Below are 16,868 nucleotides of genomic sequence, written 5' to 3' on the forward strand. Positions count from 1 at the left end.
GACTGAGGCCTGGAGAAGTTAACAAAAATGTATAAGGTTTTGGGATGCATTGCATGAGAGATGCTATATGAAATAAAATGTATTAATTATTCATAGAATCATAGAATATCAGGGTTGGAAGGGACCTCAGGAGGTCATCTAGTCCAACCCCCTGCTCAAAGCAGGACCAATCCCCAACTAAATCATCCCAGCCAGGGGTTTGTCAAGCCTGACCTTAAAAATGATTATTAATTGTATGTGGCATTATCAGCTTGCAGGGCTACCAGCAACATTTCCTATCTGTAACCTGTAAGAGCAATGTGTTATTCAGGTGAACTTTCTTTCAGTCATAAATGTCCAGAGAATCCTTAAGTGAGTTGTGGATCTGTCTAATGTAGGGGTTGTTTTGATTGCACTCATCTTTGTAGTTTCTAAGCAATATTATAGCAGTAAAGATGAAGGCACAAATATTAATTTAAAAACTTTTAATCTCATGATGAAAGGCTTTACAATGTGTGTTTCAATAAGATACTAAAATTTCACTCACCAAATTAGTTTTAAATCTCACTCTGTCATGCCGTGATAGCCCTGGGGCTAACGTGAGATGCACAGTCCTCCTATCTGTCATTGCAAACACCCCTAGTTTGGCCTTGTTAATTATTACAGTCTGATTTAATTGTATGGCTGTAGTGCAGACAGTAATGTGAAGAAATGTAGTTGATTGAATGTTGTTGCATTTGGAGATCCTGGTGTTTGTTTAATGGGAACTAAAAGGCACATTCAGGAATAATACCAAGTAATGATAATGAGGTCCGGCTTTTCCTTGGCCCTCCACAGAGGTGTCAGGATGCAACCCACCCACCTCAGGACTGTTTCTCTGATCAGCGTCATCACGCCGCTGACTTGTTGCAGGATAATAAGTATCAACATTCCAAAGCTGCTGGAAGAGCCTAAAATCTCTTCCGGGGGGGGGTGTCTATAGCCCCTCCTAATCATTCACCCTAGACTACCATCCCGGGAGCATGATTCGTCTCCCTCCAGGAGAGCTGATGAGTCCATTCCAGCTTCCCTAATGCACAGCCTTGTATTGGGCTCCCAGCAAAGGCACTGAACTGGGCCTTGCTCCCTCTGCTCCCCTCTGTCTGCTGCAGAGTGAGTGGTATCTCCCAGTATGTTGCCTTGTGTTTGCGGAAGGGACTCACAGTCGCCACTGGGTGGAGCCCTGCAGGTGTCTGTCGGGCTGCTGCGGTTGGGGAGGGGGCAGCATGACTGGGAAAGAGCCGCTGCTGGGGACCCTGAAAGGTGAGTGGCTGGAGGAGGGGGGAGATGCAGGCACCTGTGCGCGGCTGCATTGTTGGAGGGATTTACAAGGGGCTGGGTGAGAGGAGGGGTGTGACTGATGCTGCTTTGAATTGGGCAGGTGCCAGAGAGCTTGGGGGAGACTTGAGAGCCAGGCTGCCCTCGTGTTTTGCAAAGTGAGGACTCTGGGGGATTGATGTCTTGCAGAGGGTCTGAGTGTAAGTGCTGAGCTCAGTTCCCTGGTAAGGTTGCCATCCCCTGCTCTGGCTTTCCTGGGTCCAGCTAGCCTTTTTGTGGGGACGGTGGCCCTATGGACAATCATTATGGGGCACTGACAAGGTCCTGAAATTGATCTTGGGGCCCACGGTGATGCAGTGAGATAACACCATTGCTTTGTGATGTAAGCATTGCCATATTGCACCCAGATACCACGGTGAGGGGTTTTATAGAAAACCAGCAGGGTGAGGGTGAGAGAGATTGTTCTGCACGTGGCAACCCTAGTTGGGAACAGTACAGAGACAGCACGGTTAGCTGAGGGGGGAGTTTACCTCTCCCAGAGCTCTTGAGTGACTCTCATGTGGTTGAATGAAGAGGGGGCATTAACATGCTCTGGTGGGAGTTGCTTACAGCCTGGAAGGCTGGTTTGACCAGGATATTTGAGGGAAGTAATAAAATGGGAGCACGGGAAGATCCTGTTACACACCTCGCTGCCCGTCTCCTCTACACACACGCTTCTGTCAGAACTCCAGCTTCGTGCCTTAGAACACACTGGGGAGTGGGGAAAACCTGCTGTAATTACTCACTGTACCATATGCTGTGACCCGTGTATACATTCCCTGGGAGAGGCTGTCTAGCTGCGAGGGCCTTAGACTCACTTGTGTTCATGGGGTTTGAGCTGCCACCTGCAAAGCTGAGCAAATGCCTCTGAAACACCTGTGCAGAATCTGCCATGGAATCAACAGCCTGCTAAAGGAAAGTCTAGTCTCCTCGTTCAGGCAGGCTGTAATAACCCACAACCACTTTTCTTCTGGGTTGTCATCCTTTCCAAGTAGAGACTAGTTTCTCCTTCAAAGGATGGTGACCCCACCATGCATTTTTCCTTTACATCCAGCTGTTCCCTTCCCTGGAAACCAGCCAGCCCTTCACTTGTGTATTTTTGGTACTATCTTTGCTATCTCTTACACCTTTATCCCTTTTGGGGACACACATTCTTCTGGTGACTGGTCCCCCCACACTTTCCTTTATTTTAGGGGTGGGTTGCAAGAGAGAACCCTGGATTCACTACTTTAATGTGCATCCTGGACACCTAATGAAGTGAAAGCTGTGTTGCAAATTTCTGTCTAGGACTCAGACCTATGAGACTGAAGGGCAGAGCACACAGCCCAGAGAAGATGAATCAATATTTACAGAAGCAGTCTATTGTATGCTGATATTAGCAGGTGAATTGGTTTCAGAGATTCAGAGAGTTTAACTCTGAGATGGTTTCTCACTGTGAGTCACTTCCCTTTCTTGGGCAATTGGGAGTGTCTCCAGATGCCTGTTCAGAAGGAGTCAAAGAGGTTGGGAGGAGGATTCTTAGAATCATAGAAGAGTAGGCCTGGAAGGGACCTTGAGGTCCTCTAGTCCAGTCCCCTACACTAAAGGCAGGACTATGTGATAACTAGACCATCCCTGGCAGGTGTTTGTCTAACCTGTTCTCAAAAACCTCCAATTATGGAGATTCCACAGTTTGTTTCAGTGCTTAAATACCCTGACAGTTAGGAAGTTTTCTCTAATGTCCAGCCTAAACCTCCCTTGCTGCAATTTAAGCCCATTGCTTCTTGTCCTGTCCTCAGAGGTTAATGAGAACAATTTTTCTCCCTCCTCCTTGTAACAACCCTTTATGTACTTGAACACTGTTATTGTGTCCCCTCTCAGTATTCTCTTCGCCAGACTAAACAAACCCAATTTTTTCAATCTTTCCTCATAAGTCATTTTTTCTAGACCCTCATTTTTGTTGCTCTTCTCTGGACTTTCTCCAATTTGGTGACATCTTTCCTGAAATGTGGTGCCCAGAACTAGACACAATACTCCAGCTGAGGCCTTATCAGCACGGAGTAGAGCAGAAGAATTAATTCTTGTGTCTTGCTTACAGCACTCCTGCGAATACCTCCCAGAATGATGTTTGCCTTTTTTGCAACAATGTTACACCGTTGACTCATATTTAGCTTGTGATCCACTATGACCCTCACATCCCTTTCCGCAGTACTGCTTCCTAGGCAGTCATTTCCCATTTTGTATGTGTGCAATTGAGTGTTCCTTCCTAAGTGGAGTGCTGTGCATTTGTCCTTATTGAATGTCATCCTTTTTACTTCAGACTCTTTGTCCAGATCATTTTGAATTTTAATCCGATCCTCCAAAGCACTTGCAACCCAGCTTGGTATTGTTCACAAACTTTATAAGTCTACTCTATGCCATTATCTAAATCATTAATGAAGATATTGAACAGAACCTGGGCCCAGGACCAACCCCTGTGGGACTCCACTCAGTATGCCCTTCCAGCTTGACTGTGAACCACCTATAACTAAGGCTGCGAGTCTGTCACAGAGGTCACGGAAGTCACGGATTCTGTGACTTTCCGGGACCTCCATGACTTCTGCAGCTGGCAGGTGCGACTGAGCCCTGGGGCCAGCCACACCGCCCCTCGCAGCACCAGTAGTGGTCCCTGGCTGCCCCCCACACTGGCAGCGGGGGTCCCGGGCTGCCACTCTGCCAGCAGCAGCGGGGTTCTGGGCCAGCAGGTCCATCTCGGGCCAGCAGCAGCAGCGGTGGCGGTCCCAGGCAGCCCCTCACCAGAGCCCCCATCCTCCGGTACGAGTGGGTGCCCTGGAACCCCCAGCACTAGCGGGTGCCCCAGAGCCCCCTCTCCAGAGCAGCAACTGCGCCCCCGGAGCCCCCCAGATTTAGTCAGGGGTATATGGTACAAGTCATGGACAGGTCACTGGGCAGTGAATTTTTGTTTATTGCCCATGACCTGTCCGTGACTTTTATTAAAAATATCCATGACTAAATCTTAGCCTTCTGATAACTACTCTCTGGGAACAGTTTTCCAACCAGTTATGCACCCACTTACAGGAGCTCCATCTAGGTTGTATTTCCCTGGTTTTGTTTGTGAGAAGGTCACGCAAGACTGTATCAAAAGCCTTACTAAACTCAAGATATATCACATCTATCACTTCTCCCCCATCCACAAGGCTTGTTACCCTGTCAGAGAAAACTATTAGGTTGGTTTGACACTATTTGTTCTTGACAAATCCATGCTGACTGTACTTATCACCTTATTATCTTCTAAGTGTTTGCAAATTGATTGCTTGATTATTTGCTCCATTATCTTTCCAAGTACTGAAGTTAAGCTGAGTGGTCTGTAATTCCCATCTAATTTGAAGACATCTAATTTGTCTAAGTAATTCCTAACTTGTTCTTTCCCTATTTTAGTCTCAGATCCTACCTCATTTTCATCGGAGTTCACTATGTTAGACCTCCAATTGCTACTAAACTTTTTGGTGAAAACTGAAACAAAAAAGTCACTTAGCACTTCTGCCAACTTCCCGTTTTCTGTTATTGTCTTTCCTCTCTCATTGACTAACAGGCCTACCCTGTCCTTGGTCTTCCTCTTGTTTCTAATGTATCTGTAGAATGTTTTCTTGTTACCCTTTGTGTCTTTAGCTAGTTTAATCTTGTTTTGTGCCTTGGCCTTTCTAATTTTGTCCCTACATGCTTATGTTGCTTGCCTGTAATTTGATCTAGTTTCTACTTTTTGTAAGATACTCTTTTTTTGAGTTTCAGCTCATTGAAGATCTCCTGGTTAAACCAGAGTGGTCTTTTGCCATACTTCCTGCCTTTCCTATGCAGGGGGATAATTTGCTCTTTTGCCCTTAATAACATCTCTTTGAAAAACTGCCAACTTTCTTGAACTGTTTTCCCTCTTAGACTTGTTTCAGAGTAACAGCCGTGTTAGTCTGTATTCGCAAAAAGAAAAGGAGGACTTGTGGCACCTTAGAGACTAACCAATTTATTTGAGCATGAGCTTTCGTGAGCTACAGCTCACTTCATCGGATGCATACTGTGGAAATTGCAGAAGACATTATATACACAGACACCATGAAACAATACCTCCTCCCACCCCACTCTCCTGCTTAGACTTGCTTCCCATGAGATCTTACCGACCAACTCCCTGCGTTTGCTAAAGTCTGCCTTCTTGAAATCCATTGTCTTTATTGTGCTGTTTTCCCTCTTACTATTCCTTAGAATCATGAACTCTGTCATGTCATGATCCCAGGCTGCCTTCCACTTTCAAATTCTGAACCAGTTCCTCCTTATTTACCCTAGAACAGCCTCTCCCCTAGTTGCTTTCTCCATCTTCTGAAGTAAAAAAATTGTCTCCAAGGCATTCCAAGAACTTGTTGGGTAATCTGTGCTGTGCTATATTATTTTTCCAATTGATGTCTGGGTAGCTGAAGTTCCCTATGACCAGCCAGTCCTGCTTTGGATGGTTTTGTCCGTTATTTAAAAAAAGCCACCTCCACCTCTTCTTCCTAGTTAGGTGGTCTGTAGTAGACCCCTACAGTGACATCACCCTTGTGTTTTACCCCTTTTATCCCTACCTAGAGACTTTAACAAGTCTGTCTCCTATTTCCATCTCAACCTCAGTCCAAGTGTATACATTTCTGATACATAAGGCAACGCCTCCTCTCTTTTTTTTTTCCCCCCTGCCTGTCCTTCCTGAGCAAGGTGTACCCTTCTGTACCAATATTCCAGTCATGTGTATTATTCTCCCACCAGGTCTGTGATGCCAACTATTTCATAGTTGTGTTTATTCACTGGCATTTCTAGTTCTTCCTGTTTATTCCCCATACTTCTCGCATTAGTATACAGACATCTAAGATACCAATTTTATTTCCCCTCTATGTTTCCTCTTGTCTCTCCCTTGTCCCTGCTATAATGGCCCATGTTCCCATCCCCCCCCCACCCCCTGATTTTGATCAGTCTCCATTTTTTTTTTTAACTTACTTGTGGGCTTTTGTCTCCTGCCCCCATTGAACCCAGTTTAAAGCCCTCCTGTCTAGGTTAGCCAATCTGTATCCAAAGATACACATCCCCTTCTTTGATAGGTAGATGCCCTCTCCAGTCAGCAGTCCTTCTTCCCAGAACAGAGTTCTGTGGTGAAGGAAATTGAAGCCCTCCTGGCAACATCATCTGCACAGCCAAGCATTCACCTCCAGGATGCATCTGTCTCTGCCTGGGCCCCTACTCTTGACTGGAAGGATCGAAGAGACTACCACCTGCACCCCCAACTCCTTGACCCTCACTCCCAGAGCCCTGCAGTCACTTCTGATCTGCTCACAGTATCATTAATGCCGGCATGGGGTAGTAGTTAGAGGGCCGGATGATCCTCGGCAGTCCCTCCGTAATGCCTCGGATGTGGGCAACGTACCTCCTGGGATGCCATGTCAGGCCGACAGATGGGTGCCTCTGTCGTCCTCCGAAGGGAGTCACCAGCCACCACTATCCTACGTTTCCTCCTGGGTGTAGTGGCTGCGATCCCTCCAGCCTTGGGGGTACAGAGCTTCTCCTCCTCCACCTTTGGGGGCGAGTCCTCACTGCTTGTTGCCAGGGCAGCATAATGGTTCTCCATCACTCTGGTGGGTGGGTTGGGAGCAGGGGTGGAGCACGGCCTGCTGCCAGAAGTAACCAGCTGCCAGTGTCTTTCCTGTGACAGAGCCTTATCCACTTCACCTAGGCATGACAGCAGTCCTCTCTAGGTGGACAGCTTCCTCAGCCTTGGCGTTCTCCATATGAATACACTCAATGAATTCCTTGTGGGCATGGATGTGCCTCAGCCTAGCCACCTTCTCCTGTAGCTCTCCTACCTGCTTCCTGAGAGGTTTCACCAGCAGACACCTTTCATACTGGACAGTCTCCCCACCTGACTTTCTGTGAGTGGGAAATGCAGGCCACAGTCCCTACTAATCCACATCAGGATCTGGGTACAGGCCTCTGTGTTTAGGTTCCCTGTCTGGATGCAGTGGAAGAGACAGGAGCAGCGCTGGCATTGCTAAACATAGGAATGATATTACGACTCCCTCTCAAACTCCCTGGTTTGCTGCCCCTATTCGCTAGCTCGTTATTATTTATACACCACCAGTCATGCACCTGGTGCTTCACAGAACCAGTTTGAAAACTGGCCTGAGGAACTGACAGTGAAGAATGACTCGAGGCAGACGGGAGTTACAGCAGCAGGAAGGAGATGCTTCTGTCTCAACTTGGGAGATCGCTGCCGCTGCTGTGCAGTATTTGTAAGGAGACGAAGCTCTTAGTCTGCCTGACTTGCTCTTTATGGCAGAAGTGTAGGCTGTGGTCAAAAAGTGAGACTAGCTGTCAGGCTCCAGCTGGTTTCTAGCGATGCACTAGGAAGTAGGGGAGTGCTGCTGGCTTTAGAGAAACAGGGTAGTAACGTGGCAGGAACCCAATAGAGAAAAGAAAGTAAAACTGATTTTCAGCAGGGCAGCCGTGTCCTGCCTCGGGCAGCGATCAGAGCTTCCCCTGTTCCCTGGCACAAGTTCTAAGCCGTTTTTTCTTTTGTATGTTGTGTTCCACTTCTCCAGATGGTGACAGGGCTGACCATCAGCTGTGAGTGAGCTGATAGAAAGGGGACAACTGCAATTTCCAACCAAGCTGCTGAAATGCCCACCTTCCTTGTGGGAAGGGGGTGCTGGCTTTTGTACCCAGTTCTGCCAGGCATCAAGCGCTCTCAGACGCCATTGGCCAGCAAGGAGAGTTGAGGCTGCTTGACACGTTTCAGTCTTGGGCCTTTTGTGCGTCTACAAAGGAAAGACTATGTGTGAATGCTTCACCTCATCAGTGTGCTTTATAGATACTGTCTAATCCTCCCTATCTCTCGCCAGGGTGGTGAAGTGATGATATCCCCCCCCCCTTGTATCAGTAGGGAAACTGTGCCCCAGGGGTTGTGACTTGCTCAAAGTCTCGGAGTGGTCTGTTAGTAGAGCTGGCATTAGAACTCCGGCAGTCCTGACGCCCAGCCCTGTGCTCTTTCCCTAGACCAAGTTACCTCTCATGAGCCAGGCCTGAAGCAAGGAGTGAGTTTGCTTTCCTCCTGGTGTTTAACATTGATCTTATATCTCTGGGGGCTGAGCAAATGGTTTGGCCATGTGACTTGAACTTGGTCTGTTCATGGACCTTCCTGCGAAATGCACAACCTGATGGTAACTGACTGCAGAGTTATTCCACAAGCTGTTGCTCTAGCTCTGGTTAAAAATACCAGCTCATCAAGACCAGTCCCACTAGAGGATGATGTGAACAGGTGCCCTCAGCGTTCTGCTTCCCTCCCACTTTCTCACAGCATGCATCCTCGCCATCAAGGAGGGGAGCAGCCTGTGCACTGATGCCTCCCCGCACCTAGCCCCCTTCTGCGAGATCCTGGAAATGATCCTTCGAAAAGGAATTAAACGTGAGTGGCCACTTCTACTCCATGCACGCTGCAGGGGCTGGCGTGGGCCCAAGAGAGGGGGCGGCACAGACTGGTGCATGTGTTGCTTGTTAGTAAAGGACGAGCAGAGCCCAGGAACCACGGAGGCCTAGAACTCCCTGGGGAGTCGTGTGTGTTGGTTGGGGGTGGCTCTGTGTGGAAAGAATAGGGGCAGCTGCCTTTGCAGAATCTCCAAGGGAAACGCGCTCCTGGTTACCTGTCAGAGGGCCTTCCTAAAGGAGCTCCTCTTCTCTCTCCTTCAGAGCCGGTGCTGGGCTTCAAGAGACGAGATTATTGGCACTGGTTAGAGCAGCTTCCTCAGCAGGATACCTGCAGCGGGTGAGTGGCCTTTGGATGACAACATCCTGGACAATCCTTTGGGTCCGTTGCATGAAAAAATGGGGCGGACTATGTGTTATTGTGGAACTACTCTAGGAGGAGGGGGGTGATGTTAATGCAAGTCCTCCTTTTGCAGCCCCCCCCCCCGGACAGGTGCATGTATACTAGTTAAAACTGGATTCTCCGGAGCTCAACACACAAAGAAAGGATTTTTGAATAAATAGCCTGGTTTTAAACTGGCTCAGGGCCTTCTTCCTGATGCAGCCAGTGGACAGAACCCCTGGAGAGCCCTAATTCTTGGGGAGGGGTTGGATGTACTGGGCCTACTGAGGCCCCATAAGACTGGTTTCTTGTTCCGAGCTGAAACTGTGATGAACTTGAAACCCCTTGGGTGGGGTTTTAAAGAACTGTTCCTGCCAGAGCCCCTGTTAGGGTTGGGGTTGTCTCTGGTAAGCTGCGTGGAGGTTCTTTTATTGTTTTTTAAGATGTGTTCTCTGTAGCACTTGTACCTTAAGGACACAGTAGGCTCGCCTAGGGAGAAATGTGTGGTAATTTATAACTGCAGCAATTGCACTGTATGCCGTCTCTGGAGGGAAAGGAAGCACAGACCTGTTCAGGCAGACTGACTTTGTGGGTCAATTCACAGTATTGATCAGTGCAACTTGGAAATACCCTGGTCAGACAGGAGTGAGACACGTGTCTCCACCCAAGAGAGGTGATGGCCAGGGGAGCGGGAAACCTGAGAGTGGGTGCCATTGCTGGACCCCAGAGGGGGAATACAGGTGCAGTTGCCTTGAACTGTGTCAGGTGCCATTACAGAAACTGGCACAAGGACTTGCTCCTGGAAGAGAACCCCATTACAGGTGAGTGACCAAGACCCCTTTTGGCAGACAACCAGAGCCTGGGAATGGGTCGTCGCCTGCCCATGCTGTAAATATTCCCTGGCACCTCTTCATATTCCTTCTTTATAGGGTGACCCCCTTGTCAATCATGATAGAGAAAGCCAGTTCCTGTGAGAAGGTGCTGACAGCGCAGGGACGAGGGCGGTACTTCCTGCGCCTAGCTTTAAATCAGAAGTTACTAGCTACTGCCATTCAACAGCTGGCTCGGAATCCAACACTGCTGGAGGTAGGAAGAGCTTTCACCATGAAATATCTTTATGATGAGGGGCAGCAGGGAGCCCGTTTTGGATAAACTAAGAACTGACCCAAATCTTGGGCCTAAGGAGAAAGATATTATATTTTTTATTTATTTTTTTGCTTGACCCTCTGTATTTTATAATTCCAGCCTGGCCAAAAATAGGAAGAATCTTAAATCTCCCCTGAGTTCTCTAGGCCAGGTGGACAGGCTCCAGAGGATTCAAATAAACATCCAGGCTTCTGGGTGCCAAGCTAAAACCACCTTCCAGAACAAATTTGGGGTCATTCATTTCTATTTGTGCCATGGTTGCAATTTACAGTGTAAAATTTTAGATGGTTTTGTGGCCATGTTGTTCAGTTCATGGCGTACAACTAAATTGTGTGTGTATCTGTGTGTGTGTGTGTTTTAAATTTTTTAATTTCAGTGTTACGATCCTCTGATCTCAGTCCTGGGAAATGAAGATTTCATGGGTAAGGTTGAGACTTCCTCCAAAATTCAGTAATGTCACTTAAAAAAAAAATCTCACACAAATTGGTTGAGATGTAGGTCTAAAAATATTTATGAAGCAAAGATGACTGAAAGCCAGGGTATGCAATGTTGTATGCTGGAAAACCTCCAGTTTATTTATAGTTCCTGGATTTGATATAGCTTCCATCCTGCACTTTTTATTCATTCAGCTCCTTAGGAATTTAATCTGAGTAAGGACACTGTGATGGAACCATTTCAAGGGATGAAATGAGATTATTATTTTGCAGTCAGGATGAAATTAATCCCTGGTGTTACTCAGCAGAGTTGACACCAGGGGATGAATTTGACCTTCATCACTAAGAAATAACCTTCGGCAATGAATGGTTTTAAGAAAACTCTGTTCCCTAACAGGGACAGAAAAGAAGGATGGGCTGAGACTCCGAGAGCTGGGTTAAATTCCTGGCTCTGCCACAGAATTCCTTTATGACCTTGGGCAAGATACGTGATTGCTCTGTTCCTCAGTTTCCCATCTGTATAATATGGATCCTAATACCGCCTTTCTTCTACCCTTGTCTATTTAGCTGCAAACTAAACTAGGGTGAAGACAATACAGTGCGCTGAGATCTCTAAGCGTTACTGTAATACAGGGGAAAAATCAGCCTCCTTTTAGTCAGACCCAAAACTTTGGTCTTGGGAGGGTGTTTTTATTTTAAGTTTTACCAAACCTCAAATGAATAGAAGTAACACCAGGGGTGGTTGTTTTTTTTTTGTTTTGTTTTTTTTTTAAAGCCAATAAAACAGTTCTTCTTTGGATCTAAACCTCCCCCTGCAGCATTTGCAGCCCAGATGTCACAGCTCGGTGCTGGAACAGTGAGGAAAGCGAACGTCGGTTTTATTGTCTAAGCAGAAGGAAGTGGTAAAATCTAAGTCAGCAATCTCCGTGCTGGGGAGACGTTTATCATTCAGTTTGGTGGTGGTAGGGATCTGAGATGGGAAAGTTAAATAGGATGATTTGTAACTGGAGTGTTTCTTTAAGTAAACTGCAAAAGTCTGATGTCTTGTCCGTAACTTTTAGCAGCCTAAACCCTGCTGGTCCCAGGTGAGGACATTCGAACTGGAACACTTTTCCAGCTATTATAAAAGGCTGGAATGCTGTGTGACTCCATCAGCAACTATTCTCCCAAGATTACCGGGACAGGGAGAAAGCCTTTTCTTTTGATTATGATAAATAACTGGGGGTAAAGTGGTCCCTAGATGGCTTTTAAATCACTTTGGACTTCTAGTTGAAGTCTAAGTCACACAAACCCATCAATATAATTGCACGATTAGTGTTGGAGAGGAAGGACGGACTGGAGATTAAAAGACAGAAGTGGAAGAAGTTACCTGGTTAGTGGTGGTTTCTATGATTCAGAGCCTGTTGAAGTCAAGGGAAGGATGCTCATTGACTTCAATGGGCTTTGAATTGAGGCCCACGTGTATTGCATTTGTACTCCAGATGGGTGTCTGGACTAGGTTTTGAGGGTATTTTGCACAAGTGTCCCACTAGTGCAGTTCCACCAGTGGTAGCAATGCAGAGGGGACTGTTATAGACAAGGCTCTGATGGGACGTTCTTGCAAAAACAAAGCAAAAAAAGACTGGCATTAACAAGGCCTTAGAATCCTGGCCCTGGCCAGTAGCAAAGCAGGTAGGGGATGAAAAACCAGCATTCCGGAAGTGAAGATCTAAAAGCCCTGCTAACCATCTGGCCGATCCCTCTGTGTCCACAGGCCAGTGTACTCATGGAGCCATCCCTTTCCCTGTCCACAGTGCTTGTTGGTCAGCTGTTTTTCTGTAGCTGAGTTTGAATTCTGTTTCATGCCATGAGGTTAGTTTGTTTGCTGTGTGGTTTTGGTCAGAGTTCTGTGACTGCGGAACATAGCACGCAGCTCCTGCAGTGCAGACCTGAAGAGAGCTGGGGTCTTTTCCTGGCTCTCACAGCCGTGCTGTGTTAACTTAACCATGATCCTGCAATGGACTCAGTCTGGTTGGGCCCCGTGACCAAGTCACTTTTGCCTTTTTGTTTTCCCTTCTCTAAAATGGGGATAATAATCCCTGTTTCACAGGCTGCCATGAGGTTTAATCCATTGAGGTTTGTAAAGAGCTTTGAGATCCTTGGATATAAGGCACTGGAGAAGTACAAAATATTGTTGGTATGTACGGTTGGGCAAGTATTGTTATTAATACAGTATGACCCTGAGGATCTAAAACTCCCTGTTGTCCAAATTGGGGGCCATGTCCTCCATTGTCTGCTACTTACTTGGAAAATCTCTTCTGATCTGGACCTCTGCAGTGTCCCTGGGACGTGGGGATAAGCCAGTGTGCAGCTGGTGAGGAGTCTGGCAGTAATGTTGGCTCTTGGTCCCCCCTCTTACAGAGCCGTTCCTCTCACTGATGCTGGTGGTGTCAGAGATGAATTTCTCCCTGGATCTGCAGGTACGGTAATAAACTGGTCTGGGCAGCAGCTTTGTGTGTCTAACATAACTCTGTGTGCAGAGGTCTTCATCTTCATACTTGACACCAGTTGCTCTGTTGTGCTTTGTCTGCAGAATTCCAGTTTCTTGGATGAAAGTTGGCTGCTGCCGGTAAGACTCCACTTCTCCCTCTGATGCGGGATCCAAGATTTTATTCTTCTTCCTTCCATCTGCTGGGTGGCCCCTTGCTGAATACCTGGGATCATAAACACAGAACCTTGTTAGACTTCAGGTTAAAAATCATTGGGCTAGATGGTGCAAATCAGCATAGCTCCACTGAAGTCAGTGGAGTGCCATCTGTTTACATGGCCTGATGATCTAGCCCATTATGTGATTCCTTAACATAGGTCCTGAACCAGCAAACACTTACTCCCCTGATTCACTTTAGTCCTTTGAGTCCCTGGGACCACTCCTGTTAGTAAGGTGAAGCAGGTAAGTCAGTGTTTACAGGACTGGGGCTAAGTTACTAACATTGCAGGTATCTAAAATTGGTGGAAATTTTTAGAAAATCTAAGTTCCTTTCCACTATTATTACTGCTCTTAGACATCTTGCATGTCTCTGAGTTTACACATTGAAAATAGGGTGGTCAGTTTCACTCAGTTTCATTTTTCTGGCTTTCTTGTGCTAGGAGGTTTCAAACCTTCAGGAAAGTGTTAATTTCTTTAAAAATTATCCCCTTCCTCCTTTCCACTGGATTTTCAAAATCCTAGAAATACAAAGATCTGGGATGGAATCCAGGTTGCACCAAAGCCAAATGCAAAACTCCCATTGACTTTCATGGGTCCAGGATTTCACCCACGGTGCCTGCCCCTAAAAGGCTTACAACTGAATGGACTGCATTTCAGGTTGCCTGTGTCCCTTTAATTAACGTGGCAGGATGGGAAGTGTTTCTCTGGGGGGAATACAGGGTTTGTGTGTGTCCTGCAGACTAATCCTTCCACAGTCTGCCTTGGCCCTGCCTAAATCCCAGGTTAGAGACCCGCAGTTAATGACCGTGTGTCGGTGAGGTCAGAAAGCTGCCTTCCCAGAAGGAGACGGCTCCAGGGGTTAGTAATGGGACATGGAACCCGTGGCTCCATTGGCTCCACTGACCAAAGGCCATTACAACATGGCAACCTAAGAAGTGTGGGGTGGGTGGCCAGCTCTGGCCTCCGTCCAGTGTCTAGCAGGCTGGAGTCTGTCTCAAAAAGCACCACCGCAGTCACCGCTCTTGTTGGCAGTTTCAGCAGAGAGGCTGGAGACTGAACAAACTTTGGCTGAGCACCTTAGGTGGGCATTTAGCAGACTCTGGAAAGACATGGCGGTGGTGCTCAAGGTTGGGCTGGAGACCCAGGGTGGGGCTCTAAGGGGGAACGCTCGCTGCTGCACTTCTTCTGTGGATAAATGGATGACTTCAGACTCCAGAGGTCTCAGGCTGGCATCTCTCCGAGCAGTTGCCCCAAATGTAAATGGAGCAAATACTAATGGGGGGCAAAATGCCGCCCTCCTTGCCAAGGCGGAAAGGGGCTGGAGAGGGAATTCTTGTGCGACCTGGAGCCGTTGCTGGAGGCTGTACTGACAGATGCTGTGTTGTAGGTGTGCATGACCTATGAGACTGTACCCTGCAGAGAACTGGGGATGGTGCTCAGGTAAGAGACCAGCTTTCCTCCTCCCTTCCCCTGCTGCTTGGCACCCTCACATCTGCATTGCAGTAGGTGCTGCAGGGATCTATGGACTTATCATAGAATTGGAAGGGCCCTCAAGAGGTCATCTAGTCCAGTCCCCTGCACTCAAGGCAGGACTAATTATCTAGACCATCCCTGGCAGGTGTTTGTCTAACCTGCTCTTAAAAATCTCCAATGATGGAGATTCCACAACCTCCCAGGGCAATTTATTCCAGTGCTTAACCACCCTGACAGTTAGGAAGTTTTTCCCTAATGTCTGACCTAAACCTCCCTTGCTGCAATTTAAGCCCATTGCTTCTTGTCCTGTCCTCAGAGGTTAAGAAGAACAATTTTTCTTCCTCCTCCTTGTAATAACCTTTTACATACTTGAAAACTCTTATCCTGTCCCTTCTGTCTTCTCTTCTCCAGACTAAACAAACCCAGTTTTTTCAATCTTCCCTCATAGGTCGTGTTTTCTAGACCTTTAATCATTTTTGTTGCTCTTCTCTGGACTCTCTCGAATGGCCGTGGTCTGGGCCGCATCCCTGATTAGATGCCAGCCTGACTCAGGTTGAAAGTGCTTCCAAGGCAGGGCACTTGCCCCAGAGCAAGGGGAAGGATGACTGGAATGGCAGGCTTGCACCCCAAATGCCAATGGACTCTGCTAGCAGCTGCCCTGTCCTCCAATGAGCAAAAGGGCTGTAACTGGCTGGACCCACCTCCTATTTGGGCCAAGGAATGTAGAGCCACGTTAGTTCTTCCTCTGGCTCGAGGGATCCTGCCTCCCCAGCCGCTTGGGATGTTTTCTGTGACTTGGGATGACTCTGTGTCCTGGCTGTGCCCTCAGGTACTTGGACGGTCGGATCTTTGTCATTGAGGTGCTTCCCGAGAGCCAGGCAGAGGTGGACGAGGTGGTGCTGGCTGGAGATGTCATTGACGAGATCAGTGGCTTTTCCCTGAGAAATGCACGCAACGGACAGGTGTGGGGAAACACACGGGGTCAGACGAACTCCTGCCTTCAGGGGCTGATGTGCCGCCCCCTCTTCTGGGATCCTGTCTGAAGTGAAAGCCTCACTGGTGTGTGTGTGGGGGGGAGGGAGATGTCTGGCCGTGGGGTGGATACAGAACAATTTCCCTGATCTTGGTGATCAGGAAGGGGAGGAACGATGTGTTGGCAACTTGTGGCCGGATCGCAGGGGCGGGCCAGGTTGTTCCATTGTTAACAGCTGTTGAGAGTACGCACAGCTACACCACAGAAAGCAGGCAGGGATTGGCATGGGATGATCCAAGCCCCCCGCCCTCAATGCGTGCCCTGGCTCTCTCCTCTCCGTCAGGCAGGGTCTGTGCTGCAGAAGCTGAAGGGCAAGCCTCTGAGCTTCCGCATGATCCGGTGGAAGTGGCATGATGGAGGGATGTACAAGCCGCTGCTGCCCTACCTGAAAGTGCTAAGGGAGAAGGTCCCCAGCTTCCAGCTCCAACAGGAGCACACACACAAAGAGGAGAAGGAGGAGCGGTGCCTGCAAGGGGGCAGGTAGGGCCAGCTGGAACTGAGGAACACACTTCGGTAGGGGTGACATGATCCCACGTGCCCAGCATTGGGTTAGCCCTGAGGTTGGGAAATGAAGCCAGGCCGGGATGGGGAAGGGAGTAGAGGTCTCTGTTACATATGTGGGGCTGGGCAGCGTTTCCACTGCAGCGTGTGCTCCAGAGCAGTCCTCAGCTGCCCAGTGCATGTTGGATGCTGCTATTTTGCGCTGAAATGTATGCCCCATGCCCAGGGGTTGTGGAGATCCTTAAGGTTGGGACCAGTATTGTGACTCATCTAGAATCTCAGCCGTGAAGCAGCCAGCATCATTCCGCTCTGGGGGTGAGTGGGTTTAGTGCATGCTTTAAGTTGTGCCATAGCAAGACACCTTAGAGGAGCTCTGCATGGACTCCCTGTCCTAATTCTGTTTCTTCCTCC

General features: G+C 48.0%; 1 protein-coding gene across 3 annotated transcripts in view; it reads left to right on the forward strand.

Moving 5' to 3' along the window:
* LOC141998311 (uncharacterized) overlaps nt 1–16,868 on the forward strand; it is a 36,416-nt gene that overhangs the window by 2,051 nt on the left and 17,497 nt on the right. The window contains exons 1-10 of one of the 3 annotated variants that reach the window (XM_074971048.1): nt 1,179–1,281; nt 8,678–8,785; nt 9,067–9,142; nt 10,114–10,270; nt 10,707–10,752; nt 13,165–13,223; nt 13,337–13,372; nt 14,838–14,890; nt 15,753–15,885; nt 16,240–16,436. In XM_074971048.1, coding sequence (XP_074827149.1) covers nt 1,245–1,281; nt 8,678–8,785; nt 9,067–9,142; nt 10,114–10,270; nt 10,707–10,752; nt 13,165–13,223; nt 13,337–13,372; nt 14,838–14,890; nt 15,753–15,885; nt 16,240–16,436 — 902 coding nt within the window. In that variant the 5' untranslated portion in view covers nt 1,179–1,244. Of the gene's footprint in view, nt 1–1,178; nt 1,282–8,449; nt 8,786–9,066; nt 9,143–10,113; nt 10,271–10,706; nt 10,753–13,164; nt 13,224–13,336; nt 13,373–14,837; nt 14,891–15,752; nt 15,886–16,239; nt 16,437–16,868 lie in introns of those variants that run through there. The other 2 variants (XM_074971049.1, XM_074971050.1) reach the window with 2 other exon arrangements.

Source organism: Natator depressus, chromosome 14 (assembly GCF_965152275.1).
Source record: "Natator depressus isolate rNatDep1 chromosome 14, rNatDep2.hap1, whole genome shotgun sequence".
Lineage (NCBI taxonomy): Eukaryota > Metazoa > Chordata > Testudines > Cheloniidae > Natator > Natator depressus.